General features: G+C 40.7%; 1 protein-coding gene across 2 annotated transcripts; it reads right to left on the bottom strand.

Moving 5' to 3' along the window:
• Window positions 1-1,731: 1,731 nt before the first annotated feature.
• VDAC2 (voltage dependent anion channel 2) lies at window positions 1,732-14,412 on the bottom strand. 2 transcript variants are annotated; one of them, XM_031052070.2, is made up of 9 exons: window positions 14,281-14,412; window positions 10,279-10,350; window positions 9,183-9,232; window positions 6,795-6,947; window positions 6,659-6,711; window positions 5,990-6,217; window positions 4,666-4,816; window positions 3,523-3,580; window positions 1,732-2,821 (listed from the first exon to the last, which is right to left on the bottom strand). In XM_031052070.2, exons 2-9 carry the CDS (start codon window positions 10,343-10,345, stop codon window positions 2,730-2,732), a joined length of 852 nt encoding a protein of 283 aa, XP_030907930.1. In that variant the 5' UTR covers window positions 10,346-10,350; window positions 14,281-14,412; the 3' UTR covers window positions 1,732-2,729. The 2 variants fall into 2 exon arrangements, with proteins under 2 accessions (XP_030907930.1, XP_005152731.1); XM_005152674.3 differs by having other exon boundaries at window positions 14,232-14,369.
• Between the last annotated feature and the right edge of the window lie 2,797 nt (window positions 14,413-17,209).

The raw sequence follows: 17,209 nt of genomic DNA, 5'->3' as shown, positions 1-17,209 counted from the left end.
GCCAGAACAGGACATTAGAGGGCAGTAAGCACACCCTCTTACCACCTAGCTTTATCCCAGTGATAAACCTCTGCCGTGGGTTGGAGGGGTGAAGTTTCCATGGCCATTCCAAAATAGCTCCAAACAAATTTCCTGGTTTTGAAAAACCAGTGTGCAAGAGGAAGGTTTAAGAATATACCACATCGAGCTGAACCACGTGAAGAGTGCAAGGTTAACTGGAACAACCTGGAGAATTCCTACACTACAATGAGAACAGAAGTGTTCAAGTCCAAAGGACCATGATCTCACGTGAAAGGATTTTTATTTGTGAAAAGGGTGGTTAATTCTCCTTGTGATACACACACAGCACCTATTCCAGCTGCACCAGGCAGGAATGCAATGCTACAGTTCACACAAACAAGATGCACAGCCATGCTCAGGTCATTGGTTAACTCAAGTGGGGTTTTTTTGTATTCAGAATGACACCTGACAAAAGGCTGGCTAGCACTTAAAGCTATTATTAAGGCTTTTTACAATGGACCTATTTAAACTACTGACACTCCTTGCCACAAAACTCCAATTACACCATAGCTTGTCTAACACACTTGAAAGTTTGAAAGCCATTTTTATAAGCCTCACTTGAGAGATGACAAGAGATAGCCACTGGTTTTCCTTTTCATGCTCAGTTATTTATGACAGAATATTTTAGAGAAACTCACATTTCCACAGTTGTCTTAACTACTGCAGAGCCCTTTTATTTCTCCAGTTGCCTAAGTGATGCACATAAGAACAGAGTAAACTGAATAGGTTACAGCTTTCTACTACAAATATGTATGAAGAGTTGAAGAGAAGCCTGGACACACTGTGAAGCAGCAAAAACAGTTACACTAAAAGGAGAACCCACACTAAAAGTCAAATGTTTGGCTGCACGGTCACCAGCTTTAAGAGGTCTAGTATGTGAAACACTTCAAACTAAAAATACAATTCATAAATGCTACCATGCAGTAAGAGTGCAATGAACTGCACCTTACATTCCTCTTCCATCACCAAGTGGTGGAAGTGCTCCTCAGACAAAGGCATTTAGTGACAGCAGTGCATGAACTGCCAAGCAAAAATACTGTCAAACCTTATGTCACAGATGCATTACAAAACTAGTCAGATTAGCAAGCCTGCCCAAGAGCCTGAGCTGGAAGCTTAAGATCCACTCTATCTTCTGCAAAGGTGGCTCAGCTTTTCCACAGCTAAAGCCTAAACACAGACAGTTTACAATTCAAGAATTTGAGGACAACAATGCAGTATGACTCAAGACCTTCAGCAAATCACCAGGACTTCTAATGCGGGTGAAGTCTAATCCAGCATGAACTGAACACAGCTTGCAAACTGGAGATAAAGCTTCCTGATCATAAACTAGCCACCTGCTCTATAAATGAAGATGCTGTGAACTGCAGGCTGCAAGACTAAGTATCTTCCCAGTTATAGCAGACTGTAAGAATTAGGCTGCAGGCACTCCCCTGAACTCAATAAAGCCCCATTCTTACATGTATATTCCATATTAAAAGCATTCACAGCTAGTAACATTTGACCTTAAAAGACATTATGTTCACAGACCAACTATCCCATATATTTCTTTCTTAATCCTTCCTGGAAAAAGATGAGTTTTACCATTATCGGGCATGTTTCTCACCTTAAAATGGTATCTGCCAAGATGTAGTTGTCAATGGGAAAGCAAAATCGGATGCATTTTCTGCCATCTCCATTTAAAATGAAGCTTTTATTTCAGTCATTTTAAGCAGAAACCTCTCACAGCAGTTGGCATAAGTAGGCTGTAATACCATTACACTGTTACATTCAGTTGCAGAGATACGTCTCACTTCATACAAATATAAGCAAAAGGTGTGTTTGTGGTGAGGTTTTTCACCCCTCGGGCAACAGCATCAGGGAGCAGTTCTTAAAATATCTCAAGTGTGCCAAGTATTCACTCTGCACTCTTTGCATCAAGAGGCCAACTAGTACTACAGTAAATCTTGCCCGTGGAACATAGGGGGAATTAAACCGTTATGTCATGACAGATCTTACCTACAGAAAAGCACATTCAACTTGCTTGAGGAATCCAACTGTTAGGTGAAAACCATCTATATTAAGTGTTGTCATGGGTGTGGGTCCTTAATAGCACAAAGGTACAGAGCACTACTTCTTGGATTATTTTAAATTAAAAGTTAAAACTTAACTCAGCACTACCCTTATATCTTAACTCTTAAAATATCTGAGGCACAAGTATGTGTGTGTACTCATTTTATTCATAATTTGTCTTGGGATACCAAATGTATTTCTTCTTCAGGTGATTAAACAAAATTGTTTACCTCATTTCAAAACATCTGCTGATCCATTTTTCATTCAATGGCAATATCAAATGTTAAAAGGAACATAAAAACAAACATGCACACAATTGTACGGTTTTCATAAATGTCTATTTTCATTATTTGTGGGTAGCGCATTAAACAGTTAAATACATTTAAATAATGTTTAAGTGACTGCACTAATGCAGAATTTTAACTAGACGGGTAACCAATTTAACTAGAAACCAGCTAACAAGTAACTGTCTAAATACTTCAAATACAGCTCTTGTTCTAGGTCATCCTTCTTGGGTGGGGGGGTGTGGAAATAAAGAAAAGCCTGCTGGTCACATTGGAAATACATTTTAAGGCCAAATTCTTCTGATATCCCTTCTCTGCAGCAGTTTCTTCACCTTTTTAAGCCTCCAGTTCCAGGCCAAGACCAAGTTTATGGCCACCAGCATTGATGCTCTTTCCATCTATCAGGGCAGACAGTGTAAGCTTCACACCTGTAAGATTTTTAAACAGCATGTTTACAACATATAATCAGAGTAGCTTTCATACAACTCAACCTCCATCACTGCAAGTCCCAGTTGTAGCCATCTTCCTATTCCATTATTTTTCTCAAAAGATTTCTACAGAAATTTACCCATTAAACCTATTTAAAGCTCTCATGTGAATCAAGCTGTAGGTTTTTCATAGATGTTATAAAGCAGATATACAGTCCCTAATTGATAAGCACAAGACCTCTATTCCACATCAAGGTGTGCAAAGGAAAAAACCATGCATAGAAAGTCACTTGCACCAAAGACAGGATGGAATGAAACTATGATTTTTACTGGTCTTCAAATGAGGAGTTAATCAATAGTAATATAGCATTAGCAGGTGTTTTAATTTTTAATCGGAACAAGTTAAGTTCTGGAGAGTTTACTAAATACAAAGAGCAGGAAGTGTCACCTTTTGGCAATTAATGATTATTTCAAGACCTGCTATCATTCAATACACTATGTTGCAGAAACACCACCATATACAACAGAATTTGTCTTGCTTAGCTAAAGGTTTGACATGCAAGATAAGCTACTATAGCACATTTACTTTGCCTTCAAAATTATTTTGAAGCGGGAAACAGCTGCATATTAATGTGAAGATCCCAAAGATTTTCTTTGTGATGAATAAAAGTATGTGACATAATTCGTAGAATGACCCTTACCTGGCCTCAGGGTCTGGGTGTAACCCACTCCAACTAAACTAGAATTGTTCACTTTTGCCTGGAAAAAAACAAACAAACAACATATACAACAAAGCAATTGAAATGCTGTAAGTTATTAGTTTATCATCATTCAGAAGCTAGAATAACTATGGCAACACTGTCATTATCAACTTAATCAAATTTTACTTGCTCTTTCAATGTCTCTATGCTTACTGGATTCTCTCGTCCCAGCTATGCCCTTGCCCCTCAGTTTACAGCTGAAGTAACATATTTAAGAGCAGACAGAACATAAGGGTTGGGAGAACTGTTACCGGAATGTATTTTGGCAGGGGACCATTCCCACTCCCCACTTTTCAGAAGACCATAGCAATTTACCACCACAGTGTCCCAAAACAAGCCACTTGAGAAGAATACTCCCCATCTGTATTATTACAAGAGAACTGGCATCTTGCAGGTCCAATCACTCAAGCAGCAAACATTTCACAGTATCAGCATGAACAATATGTGCAAAATTATTTACCTCACTTTGCATCACTTCCTCTACAGGATTGACTCCAACAATCCAGGCTCACTTCTAACTTTGTAACATACAGAAAACTCTGTATATCACCTTTTTAACGAGTATCACCAGAGTTCCTGCACAGAACATGACAGAGCTCCCCCAAAACTGGTTTTAAAAAAAACATGTGAAGTTACAGAACAAGACATGACTTGTTTTGGGAGGTTTCCATCCCTGGCAGTGTCCAAGGCCAGGTTGTATAAAGCCTTGGGTGACATGGTTTAGTGTGAGGTGCCCCTGCCCATGGCAGGGGGATTGGAACTAGATGATCTTAAGGTCCTTTCCAACCCTAACTATTCTATGATCCTATGATTCTCTAGAGTAGCACATTTGACAGATTCTAAAAGACTTTGCTGCATGCAGCAATACAGACTTTAAATACATTAAACCTTTATTTAAATAAAATTTATAGTGTATTTAAATTTATTGTATTGCATTACATTTTATTATAACTGTCTGAATTGCAAGAGTAATTCCTATGCAGCTTCCTGACTTCTTACCTCCTTTTATACTACCACACAGATCTGCAGAAACTGAAAGCACACAGCGTTTAATGTAACCCTTCTGGCTAGATCAATACTTACAGAGATAGAAGCAGTGGAATCCAACTTGTATTTAGCTGCAATGCCAAAGCGAGTGCTGTTGCTACCTGCTGTCCAAGCCAGGTTTACAGCAGTTTCAAGACTGTCACTCACTTTTTGGTAAATTGACCCACCAAATTCTGAACCATCATTGCTGCAAATAAAGCAAAAAGTTAGTTTCCTGTATTTACATAACTCCAACTTTTTTTTAACTACTTGAAATTTTTATTTATATGTGAATTCTGAAAGTCTCAGTTTCACATTTTTTCAACGAGTGAAGAGGACACAAACAAAGGCTTAAATGCAAAATTAAACTGCAATAATTCACAGAAGAAAAAGGTATTTCAGAGTGCTACAGCTAATTCTCACACTAATACTGAACTAAGTGCTTGAATGTAATTTCAGATCACATTATTAAAAAACTAACATATAAATGTTAATAGTTAAGAAACAAACATTCTGAACTCCATTGTCATTGAATACATATGAAATTCCTAAAGATGACCTTTCTAAAAAGATCTGTTATGATATCTGACATTAGTAAACTGAAATTGAATTCTTAGTCCACACTAAAGTGTTTTGCAGCGTCCTCCCATACTCAGTTTCCAAAAGCCCAGGGACACACAATGTCCACCCGCCTCCTCCAAAAGGACCAACTTCTACCTCAAAAATCATGTCACTTCCTAACTAAACACACTAGAAACATGCTGATTTTTACTGACTTGGATTGAAAACACGCTCTTCAGAAGGTTTTGATCACCTTATTCTGAAGAACATTAAAGACCTAAATGTGGAAAGTCTGAAGAAAGTTTATAAACAAGATGTCTTATACTTTCTTAATTACATTGTTTAATGGACTTTTCATCCCAGACACACAAGAAAATGAAGCTACTCGGAAAGTCCAAAAAGCAAGTTTTAGTCCTGCTCCAGGAACTACTACTGGCCTACTTATATAGTGCAACACTAATTACTACCTCTAACAAATATACTGCCCTTAATCAGATCTAATTCAATGTAATGGGAAAGCTGGAAAAAGCTTTATGATCAGCTCTGCGTAACTGAACTATTACACTTCCAATTTGGATGTACTTCAGTATTTGGTAAGCTGTACATCATGCTGTAAGTGCTAACAAGCAGCAAGTACTTACTGTTTTGAAAGAGATACAAAGTAACCAGTTTACCTTTTATTTAGTTTCCTATTGAAAAATGAACTCCACCTAATGGCCTTGCAAGCACCTCTTTGTATTTCAAACACTTGTATTTTAACTACAAGGAAATGTAGAGAAAGCCTGCTTGTGTAAACTTGGACACAACTGTCAGTACTTACACATTAGTATGCAGTTGGAAGTCTCCAGTCTTGTAACCCACAGAGAAGTTATTTCTTGTCAATTTTGATTTGGCACTATCGAAAGTCATCTGATAACCAGCAAGCCAGCCTTCATAACCGAAGACAGCTGAACCATGGATTGCAGGTCCAGCAAAATCAAAGTCAACATCACAACCTAGGTTTAGGCATTCACGTTTAAAAGCTGACTTGATTTTACCACTTTTCTTTCTGAAACAGAGAAATAATTATCTTAAGACAAGGTATGATCTTTCTTAACGAACTGCCAAATTTGAGCCATACAACTCTACACAATGTATATACATCCACATGCATCTTCTAGACTGAGCCAAAGCACAGCTAGGCCATCAAGAAAGCACAGGGCTACTGCGAACAAGCATTTTGTATGGATGTATGTCCTGGTTTGCAATCTTACAAATATTTCTATCACAGAAAATAAACAAAGTGCACTGTTGTGAAATGTCCAGTACCAACTCTGTAGAGTAAGACATGATGCTCAAGAGCAGAAGCCTTTAGCACTGGGATTTGCCAAGTTGGATCAACAGCAAACCACACAAACATTTCTGTCATTACAATAGACAAGATGAACAAGGACAGACTATGGGTGTTGTTACTGCCCTAAATAAGGTTAAACAGTTAAACAATTCTTACCCTGTATTTGGTGAAAAAGTTGTATCAAACGTCAACTTCAAGCCTTTGGCAATCTAATTGAAGGGGGAGAAGACAGAGCTATAAATTTAGTTCTGCTAGTTACAAAAACCAAATAAATACTCTCCTGATCTATTACCTGATCTTCAATTGCAATTTCTGTTCCCAGAGTGTTATCTGTGTTCCATTTTTCTGTGAAAGTCAGCCCATACTCAGCCCACTTGTATTTGGTCTCCAAGCTCCCATTCACTTTTCCAGTGTCTGTGTTTGATGAACCAGATGTTGTGAATTCCTAAAAAGGACAGTGTTCATGTTATACAGAAGATTAATGTGAACCTAAAAGCATTACACAGTGCCAAAAGGGAAAAAACTGCTTCAGAAATACCAAGATCATCTTATTCTGTGCTACAAGTTTAACATTAGGCAACTTGAGGAGGGAGAAGGGGAAACAACATGGACAAGAACTCGACAATTCACGCCACATGAAGTCCTGTCCCCACTTCCCATCACACTGCAGTTTCTACCACTATTACAAAATGTACAGGGTTGCAACATAACTCAGAAGCAAGACAGGAGTTACCCTAAGTATTCTGCTTGAAAGCAGAAACAAATTCTTGATATATAAGGTTAAGTTGATACTCCTAAGAAGCAACTTGAACATCAAACCAAGAGCCCGAAACACTGTAAGGCACATGATGCAACTCCAGTGAAACTCTTTGGAGGTCACATATGTATTCCATTATTCCAGTCAACCATCTTCAAAAATAAATTATGTGCAACTGTACAACGTCATAGAATGCCATTGCTTTTCAAACTGGGGGTGGGGGTTGTTGGGGATTTCTGTTGCTTTATTAGACTTCTCAGTCTAATGGATGCACCAGTCATTTCACACAAGCCATAGGCACACATGTTTTTTCTGGCAGCTATCAAATTCCTATTCCCCTGACACTGGTTTAATGACACACAGGAAGAACATTCATATTTGAATTATGAGGTAAGTGTACAGTCTTACTTGGAATTCTTGAAAGCAGATAAAAGTTAGCAATATCACTCTCATCTCCCTGTTAAACTAAGTAGTTTGCAAAGTCTCTATTCAATTCTCACAAAGAACAAGTAACCTATTCAGAAACTAAAGGCAGTAACTAGCAGAAGTGTAACCTGTTTTGCAAATGCATGTTAAAGAGCAATTTCCACTGAAATATTATTGCCCTTATGATTTAAGAATTTTATTTTTTCAACTTCTTGAAACACATAAATCAAAATTTTACCTCCGACTCCCTCCAGGCACAGTGTTATTTTCAACTCCTCACACTCACCTCCCCCAGAAGGAAACAGAGGTCTGAAGTTACGACACCTTAAGCATTCATATTCTCATAGCCCAAGACATACTGCGCTCACAAGCATGGACGAGACTGCTCTTTAATAGTGGCTGATCAAATTTAATCATGGCCAACACATTTACTTCTATCATGTTAGCGAACCTCCAAAACATCCACACAGTTGCATAATTCTGGTAAGGTCTATTACTTGGCAAGTGACAGGGACTACACAACTTCAAATCCTAATACCTTCAGCTTTAATTTCTTGCCTTGTGCTATTTCTACTGCACAGGTATATGTGACTGCAACCTTTGTGGTAATAGCTTCAGGAGCATATAATTATTACATTATCGCTTATTTCTGTTTTAAAACATTTGCAGTATATACATGCCAGCAATTACTCCTATGGCTTATAACTGATACGGAATTCACACAAAGGCTTAGATTTCTCAGAGGTTTATCAGTATTACTGGTAGCCCTCAAAAGAGGCAAGGTAAAATAAGAACAACTACATCTATAACAGAGATCTTACAAACTGTTTCAGTTGGGATACAGACTTCTGGAAACAAACAAACAAAAAAAACCAAAACAACACATCACATAAGCCATGCAACTTGTTCCAAACAGCCAGTTACACTGTTAAAGCTTCCAGATACATAAACTCCCCTAAAAATCAACCTTCACATCTTGCAAGTTCTGTTCTAGAAAAAGTTACAGGAATCACTGCTTGGATGACCAAGACACCTTGTACAACCAGTACTACAAAACTAACATGTTTAAAGAGGAATGGAAGATTTAACATGCCAATTCACTGCCAACTACTTCACACAAGCATGAAGATGCCAGAAACTTCCTAACATAAATAGTATTACAAGATACTTTAGAAATAAATTCTATGTACTATCACTGATATATTAACATACTTCATATACTTGTCAGCTATTTGTTTACCTTCAGACATAAGGGACAAATAATAAACCTTTTTATTTATGAAGAACACTAAACAGTGCAACACCCTTGTTACATTCAGAATACAGTCAGATCTTTAGGGGCTTCTGAAATGATTTTACACCAAGATTTATTTATAATTTATGTATAATTTACATAACCTATAAACTACTAACAGCATCTGCAAGGTATCCTTTCTAACTGAATACCAGAACATATTAAAAAACAAAATAGAATTATTAAGAGGTACTTAAACTCACCACTCCGCTTGCAGATTTAGTTTTCACATCCAGTTTCACCAACCCAAAACCTTAACAAACAGAAGTCAAAGTTACACCAAAAGGCTTTAAGACCACACACATTTTCCAAGAAGCTGGTTTCTAAGCAGTCTTAGCAGTGTGACTGCTAGAACACACATACGTATATAAAACCAACCACAGACTGACTTCAGTAACACTACGTTTTAGATGCTACAGTGGGTAGAGAAGGCTACTCTCCAGCAAGCCAGGAGTTCTGCTTTGCTATCATCAGATAAAGCAGATAGTCACCTCTCAGTCATATACTGCACATTTAACTACCAGTGACTTCCAAAAGTAAATTTAGTGACAGACAAAATGCATTCTTTGCTGCTTCTGGGATGGCATCAGCTTTGTAGTCAATGCCAGTGGACGAGCTACCCCAACACATAAAACTCCTCTCTTAGCACCAAGAATAAGTATCTCAAAATAAAAAAACCTGCAAAAGTGAAGTCACTCGGAAGTACACAGCCATTGGAACTGTAATATAAGTAGCTTTATGGGATTATCAATTCATATTGTTACCCTAAGGGCTGAGTGACAGTCTTGGTGAGAAAGCCCCCACATGCATTCCCAAAGACCAGAAAGAAAAAGCACTGTAACAAAGCAGAATTTATCTATGCAACCACCTGGTATTAAAACATTTGAAAATGTTGAAGGATTCTTAATCCCAATAGCTATTCCTCTTCCTATTCCAAAAAAGGCTAGTGTTGCGACAGCGTGTACCCCTTTCTGTAGCAACAAATGTTGTGGCTCAGACAGACTGGTAAACAAAGTGTACTCCCAAGTTTAATTACACTTGACACTTACATTCTTGCAGGCCTGTACACCTCTGACATTTATGTAGCTAATGCACTAATATTTAACAGACTTCACATTAGAGCAACCCACAAGAAACCACCAATGATCTGTTAGTTGACCATAATGATACTAAGAACACCACTGCTTCCCCCTTCCCAGAAACTCAGGCATTCAAACATTCAATTTCACATATAGGTTTAAAAAGGCAATTCATTGCTGCATCACAAACACCGTATTTTATAAAAGGTATTATTCTTACCATATCCTTTATTGAAGATATCTCTGGCAGATTTGCCAAGGTCTACATATGACGGAGGAATCGCCATTGGAGCTGAAAGGTAATGGGTTAATTAGTAGTGAACCTTTTATCACTGCGCACACACAAAAAATGCTACCATAAATCTTTTAAGATACTCTTTAAGGCACAGTCATATATGGAGGCATTTAACAGACAGATGGCTCAAACAATTACACTATTCTCTGAAACACGTATAGATTTTCACAATGATGGTCACTGTGAACAGTGTTTTTCTTGGCTTAAGTAATTTGCTTGGAGAGAAGAGGCATTACAAGATCATCCAATTCTTAAGTTTTCAAGTAGATTTCTCCATACATCTTTAATTATCAGAAATCAACTAATGGCTCATATTTCCAGAGTTGGAAGTGATCACCAAAGTCCAGGAAACTTGCAAACTGTCCTTATATCACACAGTCAAATTTGACAGATGCTTATGAAAACTAGCCATAGGGACCTACAAGGGTTCATTTTCAAAATGTAAGAGTGCGTATCTGTTCTGCAACACTATTTGCCTTGTATTTTAAATAGTAGACATACAAATGAAAAGGGAACATATAGCACCATTAACTAGCAATCAGTCTCTTGAAGTTTTCTCCCTCCCTAGAGTATACAGCAGCTGAAATTTGGGGGGCTGTCTTGTTAGCTTAAAACAAACAAGTAGTAGGAGTGCTGGGTCAGTGAGAAAAGCACTCTAGAAGTCCCCTTCTAAGACAGGGAGCCTCTGGCAATCTTGCTGTTAAAGAACCTGCCATTCAAGACCAGTTATGACCCAGCCTTCCTGGCCCAATGGACAGATAACAGCCTATGGTCTCACATAGGCCTTTATGGTTCTCCTCCCTGTGAAGATACACTCTATCTGTACCTTCCTTTGGGTAACTGTTACCCCAAGATTTCAATACCAAAAGGCCACTGTTACAGTGCAAAAGCACAGAAAACTGCACATTTTTAAGAATTAGTAACTTCCACCATGCTGTGTAGAGAGGGTGTGGGGGTGACACATGGACAAGGAAACTAACTAGATAAGAGCTATAAAAAGGCTAAACGCACACACAAAAAAATCATCTCTTATCTTTTTAAACTGATTGGTCACATTTTTTTGCAGAGAAAGTTAGATTAACATAATGGACTATCATTTTTGTTGTATTTTTCGTTTAAGTAAATGGAAAAATACCTTTAGAAACTCAAAAATAACAAGCGCAATACTCTCAACATTCCTCTCAAAAAGTTTCTTCCCATCTTTTCAGGAGAAGAACTTTACTGGAGCATCCAATTCAGAAAAATTTCCTTTAGGGCACCATTCCACTACAGACTTGCTTCAGATTAGCATCCACATTGAAGAAAAACAACACACACAACAAAAAAATCTGAAATAATTACACCTGCCATGTGCAGCCTCATTGTGTTAGCTACTACTATAAAAAAAAAACAAAACAAAAAAAACGAACTTTTCTAGCAAGCAAGGCACAAGACTTTCTGATCTTTCTACAGTTTGCAATGAAGCTTTCCAGAGTACCTTACTCCACATCCCTAAGCCATAAGAGAATAAATTCAACCACTGTCAAGCAAAAACATTTACATTCACAGCTTAACTGTTTTTTAAAAACCCTTCTTTGGTAAGGAATTCTAAACCCTACGACCATGTCACTATAGCAGGACATCCATCAGGAACACAAAATAAGTCTGGTTTTCCATAGTGTAAATTAAATTGCCTCTTAAAACAAAAAAAAAAAGGATATGAGAACAACTTAGAGCATCTGAAGATTAAAAAGACTTAGCCCAAATGCAAGTCTAGAATAACATATATCTTGAGAAAAACAAAATACCTATAGCAGAACAAATACTAATCCTAGTGACATTAAATGGTTCCTATTACTTATTTAATAAAAAGAAGCAGGTGGTAGACCAAATTATAAGAAAGTGGGAACACTTCTCTTTCCCCTCTAAATTTCCACTCTACAGCAACTATACAATTCATAAGCACTTTACTTTAGAGAAAGTTTACCTATGCATCTTTCCCTTAATGAATAGGTCTTACTTTTAACTAACATCTTCAGAAGAATAATTATTTCTAATTCTGAAGTTTTATACTAGCCCTTAGCACAGACATGCTTCTACAGTATAAATAAACAAGCTTTTCACTTCTGTTTTCAATGTCTCAAATCTGACTAGACAGAAATTACAGAAGAGACATTTATGCTAAGCAGTAATGTCCTGAGAGAAGTTAACAAACCGGTATCTGTGTCTAAGTGCAAAGGATTACTACAGTAATAAGGATGCTGCCATTTTATCTGGCCTAGTTAAGCATCCTTCCCATCACAAGGAAACCAACTAGCATTTGTCAGATATTCCAGCCTACATATTCCAGTTTTACACTAAGAAGTTAAAAAAAGAGTACAACTGTCACACTGCTACTCTAATCCCATACCAACAGGGATGGACAAAGGAGAAATATAGAGTTAACTTGGGGTATACTAATTATCTGATAAGCACTGCCATCATCAGAATGTCCATTAAATGAAAACAGGGCCCAAAAAAATAATCATTCCTGCATCCTCTAACGTTGGCAAGTTAACAAAGTTTCTAAATTCTTATAATCATAAGTCATTTTCTTCAGCTCTTATTCTGAAGTGTCTTTCACTCAAAGACTACTCATTAAAAGTAACTCAAATACAAGTACAATTTAACAAGAGCTTTGCTGTGAAAACAACTATCAGATAATCTTATTCCTCATTTTAAAATCAAGTGGGAGCTCCACTCTAATCTTTGTTTCATGTCACCACAAAAAAAAGCTTAGTTGATCTGTTACCAGAGCCTTTCTTATTCTGAAAAAAAGTAAAGAAACCCCAAACATCTCAAGAACACAAAAGTGTATTAATGCTATCAAAATTCTTACATCACCGTTTTTCTTAGAGGTAGTATTTCAAAACTCCCTCATGCCCTATAATTAAACGAATGCCAATGACTTCTATAAGGATTTCTAGCAATTTTGAACATGAAGATCAGAGTACAGGCCAGATCAGGCTACAGTTAAACAAAAAACACAAAACCCTAGCATACTCATGCAATGAAGACAGCAATAACTGCGTTTAAATTTTATTCAGTAGCGTAAATCACAACAGAGATTATTATTATTCAAAAATTTCTTTGCTACAATACACTGGACACACGCTGACCTTTAGACTTACACTGCTATCAGAGCTTAAACAAAAAAAACACCTCACTGCCCTTGCTTCAACTCCATTCTTGTACCTCAGAGGCGGACACACTGGTCTAGCAGCCACGGCTAGGCCAACTTACAGCCTCCACGGAAAAGCGAAAGGAAATTAAACATGTGGAAAAGAACTACGTGCTCAGAAATCGAAAGCGGGGCGGAGCAGAGCCTCCCAGCAGAGAAGGGCACCGAAAACGGGATGCGCAAAGCCGGGGCGGGACGCATGGGACAGCGGTGCACCCCCCAAGGGCAGGGCCCGGGCGGCGGCACCCAGCGCCAGCTCCTTCCCCCACGCCCGGGCCCGCCGCTGCCAGGCCCGCCGCCAGGACGAGCGGCGCCCGCTGCCGCCGCAAGGTGAACTCCTCCACGCGGCCATCTTGGGCATCCCGGCCTGACCCCCGCTCGCCGCGCCTTCCCCGACGCCCCTTATGTAACGCGGCCCGGACCGCACGCCGAGGAAGGTGCGGCGCCAGCGGAGGCCATGCGGGGAGGCGGATGGAGACAACGCGTGTGGAGAAACACCCAAACCCCGCCCTAGCGGCCACGCCGCTAGCCCGACCGCTGCGGAAGGCGCCTCCAGCACCGCCACCCGGGACTCCACGCGTCCCCCAGCCCCGCTTGGCCACTACACGCCCGCTCGCACACGGACAAGCCCGCCCGCCTCCCCTGCTCCCGCGGGGCCGGCCACGGCCGGAGCCTGCACCTGGCTAGCGCTGGAGGGCAGCGGGGCCGGGGGCGCGGGCGGGTCTCACCGTGAGGAGGCCGCGCTGCTGCTGCCGCTGGCACTGGAGGGCGAAGTGAAGGAGACACCGATCCGCCCGCCCCGCCGCCGCCGCGCAGGACCCCAGCCAGACGGGGCCGCCCCTCCTACCGCCTACTCGCGCCCGCCGCACCGATCCGCCGCCCGGCAGGTGTGAGGCGCAGCCGCCTGGGGCCAAAAGGCGGGGGCGGTGGGAAAAGCCGCATGCCCCAGCGGGGAGCCCGGAGGGGCTGCCGCGGCTCGGCAGGCGTACTGAGGGACAGCCCCGATGGCGGAGAGGGGTCCTGCGGACGGGCGGGGCACACGTTGGAGGGCAGGGCCGGATGTCTAGGGGCGGTGGTAGTAGCGGCGCCAGGCGCCTGCGGGACGGGTGGGGAGAGCGTAGTCAGGCGCAGCGGAAGGAGCGGCTGCAGCGGCCTCCGGGTGCGGTGGTGTAGGGGGAGCGAAACTACGGGGGGGGGGGAACAGAAAGAGCCGGGGGAGCCCAGCTCCCCTCGGGGGAACGGCGAGGCAAAGGGCGCCGCAGGTACCGGCTCCGCAGCTGGCCTATGGCGGCCGCACCCACGGAACATCTTTGCAGAGTTTAAATGGGCGTTCTCCCCCATGTGGGCATGAGTGGTGAAGTGCGCTCTCTGCAGTACATAGAGGTGGGTCCGTGCTAGGGCCACTGCCTTTCTCGAGGAACTACAAGTGCTCCTTGCAGGGCCTGCTTGCCTCCAGTCTTGGCACACAGTCCTTCACCGAGAGCACCCACGGCTCTTCATCCCACCAAGGTGGCATCGGTGGCGTTTGCCCAGAGAGTGGTTGTTGGAGCAGCCCTTGCCCCTCACAGCCCTCAAGACGTCCCATAATAATGGCCAGGCCTTGCGGAGCACAGGGGTGATGGCACACTGGCTAGCGTCTGTCCACAGGGATGCTTCCTGTACTTTCCCCACAACTCTGAACACATTACACCTAACATGCTACCCCAAAACCCACAGGTACACAGCAACATCGACCAGTACAGCTATCCTGTAGCTATCCTATAGCCTGATAGTCATCTAACAAGGTTTGCTACTTCCTTTCTGTCACAGTCTCCAGTTACCTAAGCTAAATTTTTACCTTCCAGTCTCCCACTAGAAGACCCATACACACCAGAAGACAGCATTTCTCAGGTCAAGAGAAGCAATAACCCTCAGAATGCTTTCTTAGATAGAGCTGTCCTGGTCATGCACAGAACCTCCTGGAGAAAACTGTCACAGGACTGTTCTGCAAGAAGTCGCTGCACAACTCTGCAGTAGGAATCACTGAGTCACCAGTGCAGACTGTTGCTAGGACAAGGACCCACAGGCTAAGCATTCAAGAAATTCATGGTTCTCCCCTGCTAACTTGTTTTACAACCTGATTGAAATTCCTCAAAAAAAAAACTCATTTACAAAAACAAATTACATTTGCATAGTATGAAAAATGTGTATTATCATCCAACTCTACCAATTTACCAGAACACATGGTACAACAGTGATTTTCCAGTTTATTACAAAGAGTAGATTAGCAGCAAGACCTGACATCCTGCCAGTTACCTCCTGCTGGCTACATCAATAGATAAGCAACTGATTTTTTTGGTGTAAGTCCAATACTTTCAAATCACAAGACCCAACAGGTCAGTATATTTCATGTTGATATTTTTAAATAAGATGGGTTGGCATTCAACAGAGGAAAATACATCGATGAATCAAGAAAGGAAACCACATACCAAGAGAATGAATAGCAGTAGGAAAAGAAAACTAGTGCATCGTATTGTGCACAGGAACATCTGTTAGGAATAAATAGAGAACTGATTAAGTAAAAATAGATTGTGGCATAAGTTATTCATTATTTAAAGAAATGCATTTATTATTCATAGCCATAGTATAAATCCATTCTGAATAAAAGTTCAGTTACTTACATGAGACATCAGCTTTTTGCCTTTTTTTTTCTTTTAAAGATTAATATTTCAGTCACAGTTTGCCTTTATTTTTAGCAATCCAGTAAATTAATAACTGCCCCACCCCGAGCAAAAAAAAAAAGCAATGAATCACTTGCTTTGTGAGACAGAGCAGAGACCATTTGAGACAGACAACAGCACACAAACTCCTCTGCATAAACGTTCCATGCTTCTGTAGCAACAGCCTCCGCCTGCCAGTGATTTTCACTCTCACTCTCCTCATTCCTCACTTATAGAAGTGCCTTATTTCTCGCAGCATGTGCTAGTTTGGCTCACCAAGAAAGGCATGCCTTCAGGCCTACAATAGTAAGCCATCTAAATTATTTTGGACCTTTCTTCTTAGCATTTGCCTCACACCATTCAGGGCACACACTTCCTGTGCCTGTGTGTTCACTTTAAATGGAATGGGTTTCCATTGAAACTGAGCAGCTCTTACTTTTTTGTGGCACTAGCATTTAAACTATTACCACTTTGCATGAATACAGCCGTATGGACACATAACTGACAGAGTCATGTTTTACTGGTGCCACTTGGGGGTGGGAAGTGGAAGAAAAGCAACCAGAGAAAAAACACACATCACTATGTCAGTTTATGCCATTTGGACAAAAACTCTGCTTCTCTCTCCTTATATTCACCATTACTGAAGTAATAATATATGTGACCAACAAAGAGAGAGCAAGTGGCTACAGTATCCATCTAATGGCTTAGGTAACTTTATGTTCACTTCTAACATGAACCTGAAGTCATTGTCTGCTCTCCTATCCAGATGCAAACCTTTCAGTTGAAGATTTAGTGGAGAAGAAACCCTAGCAAAAGTCTAGCAATAAACAACTAAGTAAATTAGAACTCCTCAACCTGACCTCAGGGATATAACAGAGATTATAAAAGTATAACCAGCAGGGAAAGGGTGGAAAATAGTTGAAACTAGCAGGAAACAAGCTCAGAACAAAGAAAGAAA

This window comes from Melopsittacus undulatus, chromosome 8 (assembly GCF_012275295.1).
Source record: "Melopsittacus undulatus isolate bMelUnd1 chromosome 8, bMelUnd1.mat.Z, whole genome shotgun sequence".
Classification (NCBI taxonomy): Eukaryota; Metazoa; Chordata; class Aves; order Psittaciformes; family Psittaculidae; genus Melopsittacus; species Melopsittacus undulatus.
The sequence above is the reverse complement of the archived record's forward strand: the minus strand, read 5'-3'. Positions and strand labels throughout refer to the sequence as shown.

What these genes read in the sequence shown, in the direction of transcription:
- VDAC2 (XM_031052070.2), bottom strand. Translation starts at nt 10,345, where the DNA reads ATGGCGATTCCTCCGTCATATGTAGACCTTGGCAAATCTGCCAGAGAT. An exon ending in TATCTTCAATAAAGGATATG is followed by an intron (nt 9,233 to 10,278) that starts GTAAGAATAATA and finishes CTGTTTGTTAAG; the next exon opens with GTTTTGGGTTGGTGAAACTG. An exon ending in CACCCAGACCCTGAGGCCAG is followed by an intron (nt 2,822 to 3,522) that starts GTAAGGGTCATT and finishes AAAATCTTACAG; the next exon opens with GTGTGAAGCTTACACTGTCT.